The 23,107-nt window shown below is 40.3% G+C and overlaps 1 protein-coding gene across 6 annotated transcripts in view; it reads left to right on the top strand.

Annotated features, from left to right (window-relative positions):
• The window catches only part of LOC102683733 (lamin-B1), a 66,056-nt gene that overhangs the window by 20,289 nt on the left and 22,660 nt on the right, over window positions 1-23,107 (top strand). For all 6 annotated transcript variants that reach the window (XM_015352011.2, XM_069192740.1, XM_069192738.1 and 3 more), the window contains exons 6-7: window positions 7,125-7,250; window positions 15,846-15,947. In XM_015352011.2, coding sequence (XP_015207497.2) covers window positions 7,125-7,250; window positions 15,846-15,947 — 228 coding nt within the window. The remainder of the gene's footprint in view (window positions 1-7,124; window positions 7,251-15,845; window positions 15,948-23,107) is intronic.

The following is a 23,107-nucleotide window of genomic DNA, read 5'->3' as shown; positions in this document are numbered from 1 at the left end:
GTAGCTTTCTGGGATAGTCTCTGCCTTCCCTTGCAACTCTGGCTGGGAAGAAGTGGTTTGATGATTAGTATTACTCAGTGTTTTAGTACAGTATTTTAGTGAGTGAGCATTACTCAGTAGGTTAGCATTACTCATAATATGTCATTCGAAATCCATTTTAAAAATTATTTTAGAAGATTAAACATCAGAAAGGAAAATAATTTTTTGCAAGAATTAAAAAAAATGTTAGTTTCTTAAAAGAACGTGTTAAAAATTAAGGAGGTGATAGACAGAGCACTAGTCAGGTGCTTTTTTAGGCTGTTTGCTGTGGTATATTAAGGCACAGCATACTGAAGGCCTTTGCTTAAGGTAAAAGGTGTGCTCATTTTTAAAATACTGTCTGTGGTGACAAGGTTATGCCTTTATATTATGTGAAAAGTCCGCATTACTCAGTATAATCTGCCATTAGAAGCTTGACTCTGTATATTAGCAGGCACTTTGAAGTTGTTTGTTGTTTTTCTCAGCTCCTTTATGATTTCTACCTTGCAGGAATGTCTTATTCTGTAGGGACAATGGCCATTGTTCTTACTATATCCTGTCCACTTCAGAGCTATGAGTCTGTCACCTAGGGAGTGTTGACTGTAGATAGTAAATATTTGCTCTTTGTGTTAAAAAAAAACAATTTTTTGCTTGTTTACTTTGGTATAAAAATATATTTTTATTATTGCTGAAAATCTGTGCACTTGCATAGTAAAATGCTATTACACTAGCTTCAAAAACGCCCCAACAATGGAACGCAGTCTAAAGGAAACCTGGTTGAATGGCAAGTTTTCAGTGAACAATGGTTTAACTGATTCACATGCAGCCCAGTGGCACAGCTATTGGAAAAGCGAGTGCATGTTAAGACTTACAAAACTCGTTTGCCATGTCTCTCCAGTATAGCTGGAACCTGCAGAGACATCAACATGAATCAAAACTGTGTTAAGATGTTTTTTTCTGGGATTAACAACAAACTACGAAAAAGGCCCTGGCACATTCAGAAAACTGGGTGTATCTCCTCTATTTTAGAATTTTATTTTGCATGAATACACTTACAGTGTGTCACTGGAGGGCGGTTTGCTTTATTAAGACACGTTTGCTTTGTGTTTAAGAGTCTGGAAGAAAATTACGGCCACTCTGCAATCAAATTTACAGTGGAAGGCATAAGATACAAACCATTGACTTCTGAAGGTTAAATTTAGACACTTGAGTCAGTGGTCATAAATTTCTCTGGAGTCTTATATGTTCATTCTCATTAGAAATACTATCAGTTACCACAGTGCCTCAGATTTAAGAGTGCTATTACTTCACTTGCAGCTATATTAATCCTGTTAGCATGCATTTTATAATAATAATAATAATAAACTTTATTTTATATAGCGCCTTTAAAGGTGGCTTCTCAAAGCGCTTTACAGGATGACAATAACAATAAATAAGAAGACTACAACAATAAATAAGAAAATTTCACAAGACAGGACACAATTATAATTACAACAATACAACAATAACAATAGAGGAGACCGTGGAAGATGGTATTAAGAAGAGCAGAGGGGTGAAGAATGGAAGCAGTTAAGTAAAGGCTTTTCTGAAAAGGAGGGTTTTGAGTCTGGATTTGAAGGAGTTTAGAGAAGGTGACTCTCTAATATCCTTGGGCAAGGAGTTCCAGAGCTTGGGGGCATAGCAGGAGAAGGCCCTGTCGCCCATACAATGTAGACGGGCTTGGGGGACAGTAAGGAGGGCAGAATTTGAAGAGCGGAGGTTGCGAGGTGGGGAGTAGGGCGATAAAAGTTCAGACAGGTATTGAGGTGCCAAGCCATGTAAAGCCTTGTAGGTGAGCATGAGGATTTTAAAGTCTACGCGGAATTTGACCGGAAGCCAGTGCAAGGACTCCAGGATAGGAGTAATGTGAACACTTGCACTAGATCTGGTCAGGATTCTGGCTGCTGAATTTTGGACATACCGCAGCTTGTTCAGAGTAGATTTAGATACCCCAGGGAGCAGAGCATTGCAGTAGTCAATTCGAGAGAATACAAATATGTTGATCAGCTTTTCAGCCACAGTTAATGATAGCATAGGGCGTAGTCTTGCGATATTTCTAAGGTGAAAAAAAGATGTTTTGACAGTATGCTGTACATGTGGGTCGAATGTTAAGCCAGAATCGAATATAACCCCAAGGTTTTTCAATTTTGATTGGAGCTCAAGTACAGAGCCATCTACAGACAGGGTTACAGGACTGGCTTTACGAAGTTGATGGGGGGTACCAATAAGCATGACTTCAGTCTTGTCACAGTTAAGATGAAGGAAGTTTTGAGTCATCCAAATTTTTATGTCAGAGATGCAATTAGATAGAATAGAGACAGCCACATTAGTGTCGGGTTTGGTATGGATGTATATTTGAGTATCGTCAGCGTAAAAATGAAAGCTGAGGCCATGTGATCTTAAAAGCTGACCAAGTGGGAACATGTAAATGCTGAAGAGCAAGGGGCCCAGTATTGAGCCCTGAGGGACACCAGACTTGACAAGACCAATTTCAGACCTGTACCCATTGAGAGAGACAAAGTGACAGCGATCAGTGAGGTAAGACTTAAACCATTTGAGGGCAGTGTCAGAGACTCCAAACACAGTCTCGAGACGAGAAAGCAAGATGTTATGGTCAACAGTGTCAAAGGCAGCACTGAGATCAAGAAGAATGAGTATGGAAAGAGAACCAGAATCAGAAGCTATTAGGAGATCGTTGGTGACTTTGACTAGGGCGGTTTCTGTGCTGTGAAGTTGACGGAAGCCAGATTGGAGGGGTTCGAAAAGGTTGTTTGTCATGAGGTGGTTATGTAACTGAAGTGTGACAGCACGTTCTAGAATTTTAGAGAGAAAGGGTAAGTTGGAGATGGGGCGAAAGTTGTTAAGATTGTCGAGAGCCATGTTAGGCTTCTTTGGCACTGGGGTAATAGCAGCAGTTTTGAGGACCGTTGGTACAATGCCGGTGCTCAAGGATTCATGTATTATATTGAGGACAATGGGACAGAGAGAAGAGAAACAGGACTGGAATAAAGTGGTGGGAATGGGATCTAAAACAGATGTGGTGGGTTTCATGCGCGTAACTAGTTTGTTTAGGGATGCTGAGTCAAGAAGAGAGAAGCTGGAGAGACGGGAACCAGAGAAGTTGGATGAGGAGGGAGGAGGTGTGGAAATTATATCCGTAGTGGAGAGAATGTGATGCCGGATGTTGTCAATCTTAGAACTAAAGAAATCTAAGAATGTGTTGCAAAGTTGTGATGAGGCAGGTAATGTGGTGGGGCAGTTTGGCTTGAGCAGTCTGTTGATGGTGGAGAAAAGATGTCTGGGATTGTTTTGGTGATTTTCAATGATGTGAGAGAAGTAGGTGGATCTAGCAGACTCTATATTTTAGCTTTGGCCACTCAGAATGGAGAGAGCTTCAGGCAAGTACATTAGTTTTTAAAGCACTTAGGGGTATGTCCAAAATGCAGGACACACCTTGCTAATATTTCAAACTTACACAAATACAAACTTTTTCACACTTTTATATCCTTAATCTAATGGTAGATATCTTTATACAGCTTTTTTTGTGTTTGTGACCTCGACTGAGTGGGTACGTGATGTGCATTGATGTGGTTGGATGATTGACGTTCACTTAATTCGATTAGAACCATTTTAAAATATTTCCTACATTATTTACCGCAAAGATTAATAAATCTTGTTATTTTAATTTTGAAGCAGTATCTGAATTGCTAAAAGCAATTACGAGTATCAACCCAGCCATTCTTATCGCCTGTCTTTTAAAAAGATTAACAGGTACAAAGATTAACAAAGAACAAAGGAAAAGATTAACAGGTCTTTACAAAAATTAACAGGTACAATATTTTTCAGTTAGAACACTTCAGATCTCTGTATCTTTGCAAATCATCTTTGCTTTAATTTGGATTACAGACAATTTAAAAACCGTCACTTTAACACAGTACAAAAACACAAAAGACTTACACTTACTTTTACTAAATGTATAAAAACAATTATAACGCCAAAGAAATGACGTTCTTTAGCTCAAGCATCTCAGCTGCCCAGTACAGACAGACAGGAAGAATTTCTCCGATATTTACTGCGTGCGAACTTGGAGGGCTACGAGAACTGCGAATTTCAAAGGGACAAGTGGAACTTAATACCTCTTTGAAAAGTAAAAAGGTGGATGCTGCACATTGGTGGTGGAGGAGGGGAGTCCCCATTACCCGTAGTGTCCAGAAAAGCGCTGTATAAGTGTAAGCAATTATTATAAATAATATTATTAAAAGACGTTTCAACTGTGGAGCCTATTCAGCTACATGACAGAGTCCACAGAAGAAACGTTGCTTTCATTTTCGCTATTTAGAGAGGAATTAGACCTCTGTTCATATGTATAGTTATGTGTATCTTACGTATATTGTATATGTAGTTTATTATTTTTAATGGTTAAGGTATTGTTTTAGACGTCTTTTTATCAACGTAAAATGAAAGCTGCAACGAGAGGTTGCCAATAAAAAAGTAGTCGTACAAAAACGGATTGCTCACCACGACATTGTTCTTAACAGACCATGATTTTTTTTCTACAAAAACGGCACTCTCAAAGACCTGCTTTGTGACACACATGAAAACAATTAAAGTTTTCTTGTAAAAACAAGACGCTCAAATGGTTTCCAGACACTGACAGATTTCCTGGGGATTTTATTTATTTTTGAACTTCATTCACATCTTTACAATTTCTTATTAACTAATCCGTCCGATGTTGTTTTCAAAGGGTTTGATCAAATACATATCTGAGCTGGTACAATATTATTCCTCAAATCTGCTGTAAATTCAGAGATTATTTTAGAATTAATAAATCCGGGATAAAACATACAATAACATTTTACCTCATCGGTGCTTTGAGTAGCTGGCTTGTGACAGTTTGAGAACATTTTTTCTTCAATGTTTTTGTTTGAAGCTGTTTCATTTTTGTCTTAAAATTAGATATAATAAGACAACCGTTTTAAAGGAAATTATATTATAAAGACATCACTTGGTATTTAATACGATTTCATTATTAAAATATAAGTTATTGTTGAAGAGAAGGGTTTATGTGACAGAATATAGTGACTTTTTTCAAAACATCCTATTCAGCAGGATGAGATAAGCACCATCAATAGAAATGATGTATCTTCAAACAAGCCTCAAGAGCATCCTGATGCATTGAATTATTGTAACGCAACGGGGGCTCAGGTCGGCCCCCCACCGTCGTAGCTGTAGTCCTGCTATCAAGGGAAGGGCGGTGACGTCACCTGCTCTGGTACGCCGGCTCTTACACAGTACCTGTCGGCCGTAAGCGTTACAATATCAATTAGCACTTGCCTAATATTAGCTCTTTTCGGAGGCGGTATGTCGTAAGACTTCCAGTTCCGTTTTGCATATATTAACTCAAAACCATCATCCAAACATGTTCATGTTCACGTCATGTCATCACAGGTTATTTGGCTGTCAATCTGTAAGGTTTATTAAATGAATGTTAATTTAATAATCACTGTAAAATCATTGCATGGGGTGAGGATGTTATATTAGTTGTCTGTGCATCTGAACGCTCTTAGCCGATCACCAACAACCTTAAAAATAGTTTAACGGGTCAGTTTGTTCAATAACCCGGAACTTGAAAGGATTTAGTGTAGGGGGCTCAGCACGCCGATCTTCTTGAAAGAGTGACGTCATCCCTCTCTGACGGTGTCGAACGGTACCGTGACCCACGGGGGGCGAATCCAGACAGGGGCAGGCAGAGCTGTTCTAGCCATGTTGTAACAGTGGAAAGAAGGGGGAATACCTATCTTTATGGTCCGAGCAACCTTTAGAGAAAGAAAACGAAAACTCTGGGAATGTAATACCTCTCCCTCTGAAACAGATACTGAACAACTTGGAAAGGGAAAAATTACACCAGGTTACCGCTGAGACATTAACAGCAATGTGTGGTGGGCAAATTCAGCTCTCACCATTTCTTTTTATAGTACTCAAAATCAGTGCTTCGCTGAATAAAGTATCCCTTAAGCCTGAAATCTTCAGTGTTTCTACCAATCCCTCTCAAGTAATTTCTTTAAACACCAGATTTTATCGAGATGCCTCTAGATGATGTTGCAAAACCATCATTCCACTGCATTCCTCAGCGTTAGAATGGGACTTCACGTCGTCTCGAAGCAAGCCTATTTTCCTGAGTGTTTGCCCAGTTTTGTAGCATTAAATGCATTATTTTCTGTTTGGAGGTTTACCAGAAACGGATAAGAGCTGCAGAATTCGTCCAAATAACGTGGCATTTCAAATATCCTGTTTAGTATGACCAGCTCAAAGCTGATGAGATCGCTGTCTCAAGTACTGTACATGAACTGAATGTACAGCCCCACATGTAGAACCACCAGAAGCTGTGAACCGTGGACGTGCAATTATGACACAATGCAAGACTGGATTGTTAGTCTTACAATTTTTAGTAACTAAAGAAATCCTCCAATCATTGCAAAATACATGATAAGTTTACAGATTTGTTGATTGCGACTTTCTCAGTTTTGTTTCGGACATTCTTTTTACTTAATGTGTTTACAGACCTTTTCTGAGGACTGTCCATGAACTTTCAGGAACCGTGATGTATGATGCCGGGTTACTGCGCACAAGGCATGGGGACGGTTTGAAAAATAAGCTGAAACATGTTACTAAAACGATCCGCAAATTCAGTTGCACTGAGGGCAGACTTCCACATCATTATTTAATAGAGACGCTTTTTACCTCCTTTTAACTGAAGGGAAAATCTTGCAATCTTTTATCATCTAAAATGTTAAGACAATCAAGGCAACAGACAAAAGCCTTAAAATGTTTGCACAGGATAGAAGGGGGGAAAAGCAGACACTGACCAATTTTCACAAACCCCTTTTACTTAAAGAGTGATAGATACGACTTGATATTGATATGTTTTCAAGTCAATGAGAGCTACGGAGCGGCAAAGCAGTAGCATCGGAAAAAAAACAACTTCTGCAGGTCTAAACCGTGTAAGCAATGTCGCTCAGGAATGAAAGCCGTGGAGTGACGCTGTTCGTGTCGGTGTTGTCTTTTAGCCCTCTGTGCCCTCGCACCTGGCGAAGGACGAACAGATGCACGGGAATCGGGCAGCGGGAGAGGAGTACAGACCGCTCGAGAAGGCGGAAGAGTTGAGGAGCGAGGCCGCCGCACTGGAATCAACGGTGAGCCCCAGACTGCTGGTTCAAGCGAGTGGGAGGGGGGTCAGTAAACTGAACTGCTTGATTCATGTTCTTTGGCTGGGTTCCTCAGCCATTACCTTTTAATTCTCCCCCCTCCCCTCTCCCCTCTCCCAAACTCCTTCCCTTCGTGAACAAGGTTTGGCATCTTAACAAAAGCTGCAAAGGTCATTTGCTTGCAACGGCGTAAGAAGGACGACCCCCCCACAGAGGAAAGCAGAAGGAAAGCGAAAGCAAAAAAATAAATTAAGCTACAGTCCATCTACATCCATCTGTGTATGTGCTCAGTTGATTACTGTTATCAGAATAAAAAAAATCGAACGCGTTGTTTGCTGATGAAAATAGTGGGAAGAAAAAAACTGTTCTGTTCCATCAGCAGCTCCTTACACCTAATTTTACAGCTGAGTGGCCCAGAGCCACGTAGAGAAAAATCTCCCCTCAAGGTTATAAAATGAGTTGCTGGTCTTCGATTTGAAACAGCGATTTCTTGGTCCCGAGTCATGCTTGAAATATATAAAGATAATATTTTTTCCCCCACTTACAGTATGTTTGAACAATAAAAAAAAACCCAAAACAAAGATCTTTTCCTACTTGGGGAGGAGGGGAATGCTTCTGGACTTCGAAAACTTGTAACGCTTTTGGCTAAAATCACTTTGTCAATCCCTAACAGTTAAGGTGAATACAGTGTAAGTGTATGTTTATGAGGTCATCTGGTCCATGCGTTCAAAGATATCGCTTTAATACAATAAGCCTGTGCATTTCTTCATCAGAAGACGTTGTTTTAGGTGATACTGATGTGCTAGATGAATTTTTCATGTCCATGGAAGTTTTGGTTTTGAAACGTGTTACAAAACCAATATCTGCTTTCCTTGCAAGTTTTGTGGCTGTAAAACAAACCTTTTCCTTTATCTATAGCCCATCAGTAAGTTTTCGATAAATAATGTACACAGGAATGTTGGCTTTGTTTTTCGCGGGAGCAGGACAGATAGAGGCAGTCTAGGATGAGCTGTACTGTAAGAGCACTTGTAAAGGAGATTAAGGATGAAGACAGTGGTTGAAGGTGACGCTGTGGTGTAATAGTTAATGTTCCTCCCTGTGCTTGTGGAACTCCCATCGCCTCCCACAGTCCAAAGGCATGCTGGTAGCTTAATTGGCTTCTGGGAAAATTGGCACTGGTGTGAGTGTGTGCGTGTGTGTGATGGACTGGCATCCCTTCCAGGTTGGACCCCACCTGGTGCCTGCTGCTTGCTGGAATAGGCTCCAGCTCCCCTGTGACCCTGAATTGGAAGAAGAGATTAGATAATGGTTGGATAAGGGCTGGATGGAAGATGAGACATGAGATCAGGAAAGTTTAGATGCTACAGCCATCAGCTATATCACCCTGTGGATCACAACTGGCAGCCTGCTGGAGCTCAGCAGTGTGAGCCTGGTCAGTACCTGGATGGAAGATCTCCTGGGAAAAGCTAAGGTTGCTGCTGGAAGTGGTGTTAGTGGGACCAGCAGGGGGTGCTCACCCTGTGGTCTGTGTGATGGCAACACTATACTGTAAAATAGGCACCGTCCTTTGGATGAGACATAAAACTGTGGTCCTTAAAAATCCCAGCGTATTACCTTTGCATCCTGGCCGAATTTCCCATTGGCTTTTACCAGTCATGGCCTCGTAATAACCCCCATCTCTGAACTGGCTTCCTCACTCTGCTCTGTTCCCCACTGAGAGCTGGTGTGTGGGGAGTGTACTGGTTCACTCTGCTCTCCTCCCCACTGAGAGCTGGTGTGTGGGGAGTGTACTGGCGCACTCTGGCTGCCTTCGCATCAGCCAGGTGGGGCTGCACGTTTACCTGTAAAGCCCTTTGAGTGGAGTGTCCAGAAAAGCGCTATATAAGTGTAAGGAATTATTATTATTATTATTAATAATTTAATAATAAGGGCAGTAAACGCATAAGCTCCCCCAAAACAGCAAGGCCCAACATCTGAACACCTGGCCCTCTTCAACTGCCTGTCAAGACTCGTGACAGCTCAACCTAACACAGGCCTGCGTTGTTTGTTTTTGTTGCTGGATTGCTGTCTTGCCTGTGCCTCCTCCCAGTGACAAAGCCCTGTTAGGGGTTGTGGTCCGGGGGAGATGTCCAGCTTACAGGGAGCCTCATATCTACTGGATGTAGATCTGCCAAGGATACAAACAAGAGGAGGCCATTTCGTTCATCAAGAGATGTTTGGTAGTTGGTAGCTGATTGATTGCAGTGCTTCTTGGAGTGCTTCAGCCGTTTCTTGGGGACCAGCTTCAACCACATGGTTGGGTAGCTTTCCATAGCCCCACAACCAATGTATTGAATTTAATTTAGTTGCAAAAAGAGAAAGTACTGTGGAAAAGTTTCCGTGCTATTCACCATTTGTGGTAAAACCTAAATTATGCTTAACCAAATGTACATGTTTTTATGAACGACATTTTTGTCAAGATTTATTACAACAAAGAAATAAATTGTATGGATGAAAACTCAGAATGACAATTTTTTTTTACAGAATGGGTTATTCTGAAATAATGGCCTTGGCCTCAGTACAGAACTGTTCTTAAAACTTCACTCTGAGTTCACTGGTTTTTTTTTAAGTGTTGCCAGGAAAATATGTACTCTCAGCTGTTGCTATGGCATCACCTCATAGACCCTCTGACATCATAAAGAAGAGAATTCCAGGAAATCCATGCAAAATCCTTCCAAAGCTTAAGAGGTTCTCAATAATTAGCATTGCTTTCTATTCACTGCATTGATGTTTGCCATTAGTTCCAACAGGGCCATCTCTCGCTGTGTATGTGTGAGTACACTATTAGGCTGTTTAGTAAGAGATTAAAATCTTCAGCTCATTGTTGTGGTCCACAAAAGCTTTGAAAGCCTGCACTACAATTGTGTTGCATTTCTTAGCAGAAATGCAGAACAAATTACTCTTTCTAAATAACGAAAAAAGCAAGCAATTGCAAAAAAATCGCGTCAACGAAACCTTTGTTTGTTTGGACATTTAAGCTGTCAGTATTTACAGTGGAAATCATAAAAGTGCACAAGCCTTTCTAAGCCATTCATTTCATTGATGACTCAGCTGCTTTTGAGCAAGAAGCGCACAAAAAATATTTTTCTAATTTGAATGTTCTGAAGTGATGAATCTGGCTCTAGTGTGAAAGGCCAAGTAAAGATCATTTGTAAAAACTGGAAGTGAAAGTCAGGTTGTCCTTGATGCCCAGTATGACAAAAGCAAGACAAGCTGGCTCTGCTCATGCCCTTCTTTTCCAAGTACTCACCGGGAAATGAGATCTTTTCCAAGATCATTTCCAAGAATCAAGTTATACATGTAATATAAGAAATTAGAAGCAATACATAAGTGGGTGATGTCCAGTTATCACAAAAGGAACTGTTAATTTGCATTGTGTTATATTTTATATAACCAATAGCCAATTATAGCTTTCACATACAAATGACGTGAAAAGGTTGTGGCTCCATAGAATGTGTAGAGGTCAAAGTGACCTCCTCCAGCAGCAAATAGGATTAATGTGATAGAATTGGGCATAACAAGATCAGCAAGTCCCCTGCTCCCTTCTGAAGGTGAATGGTAACAAAGGTGTTTAGTCTGTTTTGCACAGGCCCAGTGGATAGTGCCATCTTAAAGCAGCTCTGTGACTCTTGATCCATGCTTTCAGTAACAGTCTTATGCATCCATCTGTCTGACCTAGAAATATACTACAGGCCATGCGCAACCGGACCTACTATATCTGTTTTTATCTATGTATTTCAAAGACTTCATGGACACGAACTGCAAAACTGCAAATTAAATAATAAAAGGAATGATCAATCTTTAATTTTTAAACTCTAATCAATTAATGCAACACTCTGGCTCATTAATATGACACATTCATATAACACTGCATTTGTGATGCACTCTCTTGTGTATATTCCACAGCTAATCAAAAGTATTTCCAGAGTATTTATAGAAAATGTATTGTTCCTGAAATATCATAATTTAACACCAAGGCTTGACAGTTTTCAATGGACTCATAGTATCTCAGGATAGGTTTTTCACTGTTTTCAGTTACCTTACTTAAGATTAAAGATTTTATTTAACATCCATTCATTTTCTAAATGCTTCTTCCAAGTCAGGGTTGTGGGAGAGCCAGAGCCTATCTCAGCACATAGTGGGCACAAGGCAGAATTCACCCTGGACTGGCCATCAGTCCATTGCAGGGCACATACGCACACACACACACACACACTCAAATCAGGGCCAATTTTCACAGAAGCCAATTAACCTACCAGTACTGGACTGTGAGAGCCCCCAGTGGAAACCCACACAAACACTGAGAGAGCATACAAACTCCAAACAGACAGCACCCCAGCTCTAGACTTGAACCCAGGACCCCAGTGCTACAAGGCAACAATGCTAACCACTGCACAACTGTACGGCCCTAGATTTTGGGTAAGAGAAGCCTGAAATTATTTAATTAATTAACCTACACTTAATTATTCCTGCAAAAAGGTGTTAGTTAAGAATATCAGCAAAACGTATTGTCACGTACGAAGAAATCAGAAGTTAAAGTGATCTGATCCCGATGAAAGAAAAAAGAGGTGAAGATGTACGGTATTTAACTTTTTTGGTGAAATGCTGGATTGCCTTTTTGTGTTTCTGTTCTTTCTTGAGCTTGCGGTTTGAATCCAAGGGGGGCTCGTTATATACGAGGACTGACACACAGGCCTAGGAAGATGATAAAATTGTTATTGATGAGACGGGTCAGCCCATTTACTAAGGGGTTAGTTGATGTAAAGCAGTTAGCTGCCACCCATGCTGAAAGGTTAGCGCCAGTGGGATCCGAATTCTGTACTGTTATTGTTAAGGTTAATGTGGAGTCTTGTGTTTCAGTGATCGCACACAACACAGTAAGAAATTAATTTGGGAAATGTCACAGCTGCCTATTTACTTCTTCCACGTGGACAGAATGCTCTTTCCCAGCTGTGTGTGGGTGTGTAATGGTAAATAGGAGTATGAATACTAAGTTCAATTCTTGTGTAGCAACATTAGCTGCTTTCTTAACTTCAGTCCCATGACATCCACATGAAACATTGACCACAATTCCTGTACAAAAGGGAGGTAGGGGCCATGATCTTTTCATATTCCTGCAAATATCTCACTGGAAGGGATCTGCAAAACTCATTTCGCAGGAAAAGTAAAGACATCCTGATAGACACCTGCTATTTACCAGAATCCATAAGGATTTCTACCCTCAGATTGTAGGAGTCTGATTTTATACACATGTGTTATATTCTAGCTGACGTGGCTCTTGCCTGACTTCTGATCCCTTCTCTGCCCCAGAAAGGCCAGTTGCTCTTGTTGTTTCCATTACAGAGGAAGGTCAGGTCAGAAGTTGGACATTTCATTTACAGTTTTGCAAGGGAAATAGATTACTACATGCTTTAATGCAGACCAGTGTGAAATTAGTAACAATCAGATTTCTTCTAGACTGAATCTGCTATTTCTTTTAAAGAAAAGAAATTTGAGTAGGCATTTTCCTGAAGTTTTCCGGCAGTGCGGGAAACCTTGCAGTACTTTTTGGAACAAAAGGCTTTGGTATGATGCTGCATAGCAGTCACGTGTTTTAGCACCAGTGTCCACATATATGGAGGAGAGTTTGGATTGGTGTAAGTATGAAATTGTAATTAAGCTTCTTAAAATTCAAGCTGTGTTGCAAATATTTTTTTCCAGTATATCATCCCAGGCTAAACCACGGTTTGGGGTTTTCTGAAACATGTCAGGACCAATAAACTAAAACCCATCTGTTTTTCCTTTAAAGCTTATTTCCTTGAAATACTTAGAGATGGCTGGCAATAGTATGTTGAAAAACAGTGTAGAACAGTTATTTATACATTTTATTTTTTTCTAAGAACAATCATGTGACAAACACAACTTGCTGATGTTAATGCTGTACATTGTTATTTAACTGTAAATAACACTCAAATATACATCCATACCAAACCCGACACTGACGTGGCTGTCTCTATTCTATCTAATTGCATCTCTGACATAAAAAATTTGGATGACTCAAAACTTCCTTCATCTTAACTGTGACAAGACTGAAGTCATGCTTATTGGTACCCCCCATCAACTTCGTAAAGCCAGTCCTGTAACCCTGTCTGTAGATGGCTCTGTACTAGAGCTTCAATCAAAATTGAAAAACCTTGGGGTTATATTCGATTCTGGCTTAACATTCGACCCACATGTACAGCATACTGCCAAAACATCTTTTTTTCACCTTAGAAATATCGCAAGACTACGCCCTATGCTATCATTAACTGTGGCTGAAAAGCTGATCAACATATTTGTATTCTCCCGAATTGACTACTGCAATGCTCTGCTCCCTGGTGTATCTAAATCTACTCTGAACAAGCTGCAGTATGTCCAAAATTCAGCAGCCAGAATCCTGACCAGGTCTGGTACAAGTGTTCACATTACTCCTATCCTGGAGTCCTTGCACTGGCTTCCGGTCAAATTCCGCGTAGACTTTAAAATCCTCATGCTCACCTACAAGGTTTTACATGGCTTGGCACCTCAATACCTGTCTGAACTTTTATTGCCCTACTCCCCACCTCGCAACCTCCGCTCTTCAAATTCTGCCCTCCTTACTGTCCCCCAAGCCCGTCTACATTGTATGGGCGACAGGGCCTTCTCCTGCTATGCCCCCAAGCTCTGGAACTCTTTGCCCAAGGATATTAGAGAGTCACCTTCTCTAAACTCCTTCAAATCCAGACTCAAAACCTTCTTCTTCAGAAAAGCCTTTACTTAACTGGTTCCATTCTTCACCCCTCTGCTCTTCTTAATACCATCTTCCACGGTCTCCTCTATTTTTATTGTTGTATTGTTGTAATTATAATTGTGTCCTCTTGTGAAATTTTCTTATTTATTGTTGTAGTCTTCTTATTTATTGTTATTGTCATCCTGTAAAGCGCTTTGAGAAGCCACCTTTAAAGGCGCTATATAAAATAAAGTTTATTATTATTATTATTATTATTATTATTATAACTGCTAAGTTATACTGTTCTGACATTAAGCCAGGAGTTTCCAGTCATGGTCTTGGGGGGCTGTTGAAAGTTGTCTAGGTCTCTTTAACGCGCCAGCACCTGAAGAGCAGGAAAACTGTTTAAAGTAGGAAAAATATTGAGTCGATTTAGGTTATTATGTGCTCTTGGGACTGAAACCTGTACTCACATGCACTCAAGCATGAGGACCCTGCATTTACTACAAGTAGTAGTAAAGCCTGGTTCATCCTCACAAGTAAGTAAGAACAGTGGAGTCAATGCAAACTGTCATTAGAATACTAGACATGAGAAGTTTGAAACATTATGAGAAAGGTTACTAAGGACAGGGCCAGTTTACAGTATAGTGTCCCCATCACTATACTGGGGTACTAGGACTCACACTCACCACAGGGTGAGCACCCCCTGCTGGCCCCACTAACACTTCATCCAGCAGCAACCTTAGTTTTTCCCAGGAGGTCTCACATCCAGGTACTGACCAGGCTCACACCTGCTTAGCTTTAGTGGGCTGCCAGTTGCAGATAGATATGGCTGCTGGCCATATAAAGACGTCCCTCCTGTTTTTGGTTTTAAATGTACTTCCATGTGGTTTCCACCTGTGTCCCCTGGTTTATGTTTCAATACTCATTCAGAAGTCCACAGCATTGACTTTATTAATGCCTTTAAGGATTTTGAACATTTGTAACAAGTCCCCTTGTAATCTTCTCTGTTCAAGATTCCACTCTGTTCAGTTCCACCTCTATGTGAGCAAACATTCCTTTAAGCCCCAAACGTATTCTTATGATTAAATCCGCATCAACATTATCTTTTCTTTAATGTGGTGACCAAAAGCTCAGTATTCTAAGTGAAGCCTTACTGGTGTGTTATACAATAATTCAACATAATATCCCATGACTTAAATTATTTAATTTAATGCTTTTTAAACTATATATCATAGCATTTTGTAGATTAATAGCCTGTCAAGTTGCATCTAATACAGAAATGCTCAATCACAAATTAGACTGAATGTTAGTTGAGCACATTTCTTTTTTAATTTACTCTCCAAAGGGAACTTAATTTGTAGGTAATATATTTATTAAACCAATAGAATAATCCAGTGCTTATGAGTGACTGCATTGAGTTGGTTTCACTTAAATTTTAGATATGTGACTATTTTTCCTTGGCTTGGCCAACAATTGAGAAAAGATTCTTAGGAAACTTAATAAGATGCATTAATTAAAGCTGAGCACAAACAGTAATTTCTCTAAACAGAATCATATTTTTGTCCTGTTTAGTCAACGTCTAATGATATAGCACAAGAGAGGCATGTTTCTGTCCTGTTCAGCTTAGCTGTTTTTGGTATGACTCATCACAGAGTGTTGTAACCTCTGAGCATGAAGGGCTTTTAAAGTACAAATAAACATGTGAGGTGTGTAACAGTCTCAGTAGAGCAGTAAAGTTTGTGAATGTGCAACCAAAATGTTCTCCCCAGGCTTCATCTGAAAATGTTTTTGACCTTTTCCCGTTTGTGGCGCAGCTGGCCAGCGAGGAGGCCAGCAACAGAGAACTCATTGAGAGCCTGGGGCAACAGCGACTGAGGGACCAGTGGAGAATCCGAGCTCTGGAGGCCAGACTGCAGGTCGGTGTCTTTCATTGCCCTGGTAATTACACCACAGAGCTGCCCGGTTTCGACAGAGCTGGAGCCAACTGCACACGGAGCTTTCCATCTCTATTTCAGAAATGTGGAGAAAAGAAGAATCATAATGTGTGCAATTGTCCTCCTCCAAATTAGTTCATGGGACACAGACAAAGGAAGCATTGAGAGGCTTTGGGTGAATGAGAATTTCCCCATGGTATTTTCACACAGTCTCTGCCATGCCTGAGCACTAGTGTCCTTTCGTGCCAGGGAGTTCAGAAAATTACATGCCTGCAGGGTTGGGAAGCCAAAGTCTATGTCTAACCCTCTATTTTTCTGCAAGCTACAAACATTTGAAATAAAATGGGCTCATTATGCAGACCGATGCTTTAAAGCCATACTAATACAGATCCTATGGTATTTTTTCACATGGTTTGTTCAGTGTGAGCCCACTCTGCTTCACTAACTAGGCTGTGTGACCTGATTTGATAAAAAAAAGGCTGAATGCCTCTCAGAATCACCGTCTTCCCCAAATTGAGATGCTGTTGCCCATTTTTACAGTTTTCATTGCTCAGTTCTCTAATCACACAGTGCAGAGCAGCACTGTCATGTCAGCCGGGCCTGTGGGATCCGAGAGACTGCTGCATGCTAGAACAGGCCCGTAACAGAAGCATTCCAACAGCGACAGACTCTTCGCACGGAATTACAGCAAACCCTGGGGCTAAATCAAACCCCTGTTCACATCAAACTCTGACACGCTGAGAGATTTCATGTGCTGTTTGTACCTTGTGTCACATGGATGAGGCACATAACCTGCACAAGCAAGGCAGACAGGTGATTTTCTAGATTTCATAGTAGGGCAAAATCAAAGAGAATCATCCCAGTTTAGCCCAAATAAGATTGACAACGAAATGTTGGTAACCTGAGTAGTTTTTTTTTTTATAATTTACTATAGTTTATTGTTTTTTATAGTTGTATAGAGTAGATGTAATTATGTACACATTATCTAAGTATTAGTTGAAATTATTAAAATATAAATAGTTCGGGCATGGCTTTATTTAAAAAAATGTTATTATTGCATTTACTGTATTGTCCCAAATTCCCAATACTAATACATCTGGCAAATAGGACTGTGCTGTGGATCGACTGAATGCCTATCATTCCACAGCAGAGAAGGTGGGGGCCCTGACTGTTCCGTCTCCTTTGAATATTTTTCCATGACTGAGAAACAAGAGAGGGGATCAAGCTATCAGAGATGGGAATGTAAGCTATCCCCATGCACTGAATGGCAGGTCATACCGTGATAGTCGGTATTCTGCGTTTATCAGCAGTGTAGCGCGTGGTGCTAAGAATTCGGTCAATGGGGGAGGGCCTCTCGGACGGAACAGTGGCCTTGGTGAGGTTTTAACAGCATGCCGAGGCCTACTTGTGACTGCGAGACGAGTGATGAAAAGGCTCAAGATTGGCGTGAAAGGGAAGAGCTGTGCCCAGGAACGCTCTTGGCCGTTATCATCAAAGCACCCGAGATTCTCCAAGGAAACAGTGTTTTTGTGCCGTAACCTCGATAGAGTGAAACCTGCCTAACCGGGAGCTTTCTAATGCGGTGTTTAATCGTATTAGTACACAATCGGTGGGCTCTCCTCTCACAGGAATTGCCATCTTTTCAGACGGTGAAGTAATTCATCATATGCCGTGTTATATGAAGTCTTTAAACTGCTTGTCACACCGTGATCTTCCATAAATTCCGATTACGCAGGTTCTGTTATTCTAAGTGAACTTCACGGCTGTGTCAGGGCATCCTTTCTGCACCAGTTTGTATTGAAAAGCGGGGGCAGTGCGCGCTCTTATTCCCACTGGAACTGTCCCTGCAGTGTCCGGACATTGCAGGACATGAGGCAGCTGCTTGAACTGCTCCTGCCTCAGCAGCATCACGTTAGCTACAGCCAGGCAGGGATGAAAGCCCAACAGGACTGATACAGGATGACCAAGGGCATAAGCACAGTTATCGGCCAACTCAATACTGAATGCAGCTTTCAGGACTGAGCTGATTGCCATTTCATTAAATCATCTGCCAGGAACCCTGCCTGTCTTGTGCTGAGAAAAGTCACATTTTGATTAAGTCACTACCTCAAGCACGCGCCGTCTCTTGTAATTGCGAAGAGAATTGAGTGCTGTAATTAAGTGAATAATAAACAGGATCGAGAACATATGTATGGAGCAAACGCTACCCTTGGAGATTTCCACTCTTCTGAGCTGCTGTCCTCTTTAATCCTGGGGAGAGGTGACTCACAACTTGGGGAGAGATTAAAGACATTTCATTTTTGAAATCAGAGTCCGTGATTCACGACAGGGCCTCCAGGCACAGAGGTGAGCTCAGAGCAGGAGCTGGGGAAAGGCAGGATGAATGCTGAAGGAATGAAAACCTTATGAATTGAAAAAAGGGGCTTACGGGGGAGGGTGGGGGCACTAAGAAATACTTTCTTGCAATAATCCAATGCAATTTGACGTGATAAACAACATAACGTGTTGTCTTAGACTCTTGTCAAGTATATGAGCGTGAAGAAATCAAATTGGGGGCCACACTTCAGAAATCATCCCTGACGTTGTCTATAGCTTCAAGATGGCACTCAGGGCTGCAAGAGCACAGTGTATGATAAAACCAAAGGAATGATTGACAATGGAGAGAATACCTTAACACTGCTCCATAAGTATAATATACAGTATCTGAGATACTCCGGCGTCTAAAAGTGAAAGAACCAATGGCAAAACGATTGTGTCGAAGAGAACAGATAGACACAGAAAAAAGCCAGTGAAAGAGCCCACTGCCCGATTAGGGAGCAGGTGAAGACCCAGCAGTACACCACACCCATGGCAATTAGGAAGTTGACCGCGAGGTGGACATGTTATGACTGGTGGGACAGACTTGCACACTGAGGGATTTCATAACCGGATGCTAAGAAAAACCCCTGTTGTGTCTCCGAAAAGGCGATCAGACATAGGCTGCGATGTAACCCAGCATCATAAATAATCAGGCAGACAGGGTTGCTCAGGAGGAATAGAAAAGTGGACATTGGCTGATGTGATGTTTTTGGAGGTGTGCGGGCCTACAGGTGAGCCTGCTGAGGTGCGCGTGACCTTTGCAGGTGATGTTACTAATCAGCAAAATACTGGGGCTGAAAATGATTCCTTCAGTAAAGTAAGACAGAGAGAGTGGTATAAAGGAACAAAACTTTCATTTTGTGGGCAGCCTTGCACATTTTCAATATTTTCTTGCAATTGTAAATAAGCTTATAACAATTTAAGCAGACCCAACGAATGACCTACCACATACTGTATTATTTACTTCATGCTATAAATATTGCATATTATGTGCAAGAATGATAGGGTCATACATATGGTAAAATCAACTCATTTTGCAATTTCAAGAATGCTTGCAGCTTCTGTCACCTTAATAGTGCAGTTTAAAGCAGGTTACTGACATAGGCAATTACTTATTGTTCCTTGTGATCTGTCTCCGTTGCCTTATAAATGCTGGCCTGTATTTATATGGTGAGGTGCCACTTTCTATCATTGAGTGTTCAAATTGTTAAAGAAAAGAAAAGAAAATTGTTCTAAAGAAAAGCTACACTATGAGCCCTGTGAAATACGGGAGTTATACATATTCTTTTTCGTACGTTAATAAGAATGCAAATTAATTAGGTCATACTGAGCAGTAATGGGGTTGCTACAGTTTTTTACTGAATTGATTACTTCACACATTGAAGTTTTCTTCAAAGCATTGGTGTACTGTGATAGATGTCTGCAGTTAGATTATATCTGCTTTGCAAAGTTTTCCACATTCCGTTCATGGTCTGATTCTTTGGTTTAATAGGGATGACACAAGTGGAGATACATGAAAAAAGGCTGTGGAGAATTGAAGTTTGGTACACTTTAAAATCAGTCTTTATGGTTGTTTTATGGTTTTCATGTTGAACTCTTCAAAAGGAATTTTTGTTGAGTAAGAATTATGGATTAATCTGGTAAGAGAACAAACATTCTAGTCTCTGGGACAAAAAGTGTGCAAGGAAAACCAAGTTATTCCTTGGATTATGGATATAGCTGGATGTATGAATGGAACGCAAGGTAACATTCCAGAATGGTCATGCAGGGATGTAACACAATCTTTTGGTTGTTCTGTCCTGTCAGTGGCTCATCATTAACCTGAACACCATTTATCACCATCTGTGGGTCTACTGTAGCATTATTTCACTGGAGAAGTAATATGCTATAGCAGTAGTAATCATATTTTAAAGTAATATACAGTAACAATGCTCTAGTAGTGAGCAATTTACAGAATACTTGACTTCTGAGTTGTAGGTAATGAGTGACACTTAATGGGATAAATATTTTACTGTAAACTCAAGTACATTTCCCAGATATTTTCTTATTCTATTGTACATCACATTACTGGGATGACACAAATAAATTCACTTTTTGCAAAATATTTGTGTATAATTGTGTGACAATAAAGCAGGACTGTCTCCAGGGCAGAATGTATGGTTTGTTAAGGCTGTGCTCCCGTGAACCTGTGCTCAAGTGATAACCTCAGATAAAGCACAACTTTTTAATAAACTTTTAACTTTGTAAGTTGTTTAAAAAAAATATTCTTTTACATTGACAGTCTGAAGAGAAGGGTACACCAGCAGCGTTCCTCCCTGGACCGGAATCCACATCCTTCTAGTTGCAAGAGTGCCAGCCAATCTTACACTAGTCTGCTGGAGGAAAATAGTTTTAAAGTCACTGTGGAATGTAACAATGTCAAGTAATACATTCATCTTAAAAACAATTTTCCCCAACTTTAGAATTTATTTTAAAAAGTAATCCCGTACACAAGTAACTTGCAACTGCGAGTGATTACTTTTTAAAAATAATCTTCCTCATCTTCCATATCTTCCTCAAACTTACAGTATCTTCCTCAACACTTATGTCTTGATAATGGTGGTTCTTTGAATCAATTTTTCTCATATGCTACAGTGGAACATGGATTCCAGAGCAGAGCGCTACACTGTTCTGACCAGAGTTGCACTTCATAATGGGGGATGCAAATATCAGATGTGATCTAGTGCATCTCTGCACCGAACTGTAACAAGCGGTGTAGTGTAGTTAATGGTGTAGAAGAGGTCATCAGTCTCATGGAGCCTGGATTGAGTGGAATTCTCTAATGGAGGGAGGTCTGGCCTTTTGGCCTAGACAGCAGAAGCTGATGGCCACTGGAAGGCTCTGCTTCCTGGTTTTTAACTTGCAACCCCCTACTGCTTTTCGGACAATGTGGTTCTGAGAAGAGCCACCATCTTCTCTCTATCTACTGCCCTTTTAAAATACATATTTGACAGGACAAGAAGCAGAAAAAACATCCAATGATGTTTCATTTGGAAAAGCACGTGGAAGACATTGTGTCCTGTTAGCCTACAGTACATAGCTCAATTTGAATCTGTTTCGTTTTGCACAAATATTTTGAAATCTTTGTGAAATGTATCCTGGTGCTTATTCAGTCACTTAGAAAAGGGAATATCATTGTAAAATAATTCAGATTTTTATAACATCCATTCTTCCAGTCCACTTTTCCATCATCTTTTTTGAATGATGTTAATAAATCCGTTTTTATCCATTTACACAGTCATGCTTCTGATGCAGGTAAACAGGTTTAAAGACATTGTTGACTGTAACTCATTAGCTCAAAATAACATGTCATGTCTAAAAGTTGTCAGAATCGTGCATTCTTTATTGCCATGAAGAAATACACTAATGAAGAAATATATGGAAATATTATCCTAAGCATATGGAAGAAACTAAAGCAGTTCATTTTAGGTGCAGTGTTGAAAATTAGCTAATATGCATAGACAACAGGAAATTGTAAATTCTACTTTAGCCTAAGAGGTTAAAAATGAAAACAGCAATGAATCAGACAAAAGTGGATTGTTTCGATATACTCATGTCCAGCATTGGGGGCCCATTGCCATATTTTCCAAAGATATGTCATTTTTCTGAAGGAAGAGTTCCAAGTTCAGTACGTTCCCTCAGTCCTATGATGATTCTCTTCAGCACACTCAGAAAACATTCTGGGCCCTAAATTGTGATCTGGATGACTTAACCACACCTGAGAATTCACAGCAAGAGTTGTTTTGTTGGTTGGATGGAAAGTTCTAGTATATAATTATTGCTCAGACATGTGGTGTGCTCAGACTTTTGGCTTTTGTCAGATCGTCTTTGAGTGCTACGAGAGTATGAGATTATGGGACAGGCTATTTGTTGTTGAAGCTGAAACGTTCACATCTTTCAAGAAACATTTTGGACAAGATCCTTGGATCATTTGGCTTCTAACTACAAAAAGGCTACCAAACCTAAATGTAATTTTTTACCATTTTCTCCGTATGACTCAATATTTGTGCCTAGCAATTCCCCCATGTGAGATGCAGTACGAATATTAGAGTGACTGTTAAGAACTGGAGCAGCCATGTAGCAGGACTCTGAACCATATCTTAAGTCATGCAGTACAACTCAGCCATGACAATAACCCAGATAGCAAATGGCCATTGCATCGTTTTACACTGTCTGTAGTACAGCACTAGCTGACAGCAGGCTTTATCATTCCAGTGTGATGTAGTGCAGTGAATGCCTGTTCAGTGTCCTGACTGATGAGCCCTGGGCATGCAGAATCAGTAGGAGAAATGCTCCAGTGAATCTGTGTCTTCTGAGCTTTCTTTGTAACATGTGTGTCGTGTTTGTTCTAGTAATCCTTGAACTGTCACTCACAGACGTCGAGGTGAGAGAGAGAAAAGATGGAGATAACAGTCGCTGACAGTTCTCGAAACACAAGCTTTCGAGATTTTTTTTCGAATCTCTTGCATCACATTTCAGGTTGTTTGTGTTAAACCAGATTTTGCACAATGATAACTCTGTAATTGAGCTTGTTTTTTTTTTTTACTTTAACCAATCACTACCTTCTGACTGTTGGATGAGTAATTCTGTGTGAGTCAGAGCAACATAATCAAATGTTTGTAGTTTGAATGATTTTAGATTACTCTTTTATAGACTGTTACTTCTAGTTAGGCTTCTAAAAACAAATGGCCTGTGTTTGTAAACAACCAATATTATTGAAGTTATGTTTTTATTAGCTTTAGTAA

The sequence above is a fragment of the Lepisosteus oculatus genome, chromosome 7 (genome assembly GCF_040954835.1).
Source record: "Lepisosteus oculatus isolate fLepOcu1 chromosome 7, fLepOcu1.hap2, whole genome shotgun sequence".
NCBI lineage: Eukaryota > Metazoa > Chordata > Actinopteri > Semionotiformes > Lepisosteidae > Lepisosteus > Lepisosteus oculatus.
Note: the sequence above shows the minus strand (reverse complement) of the source record. Positions and strands in the feature narration are given on the sequence as shown.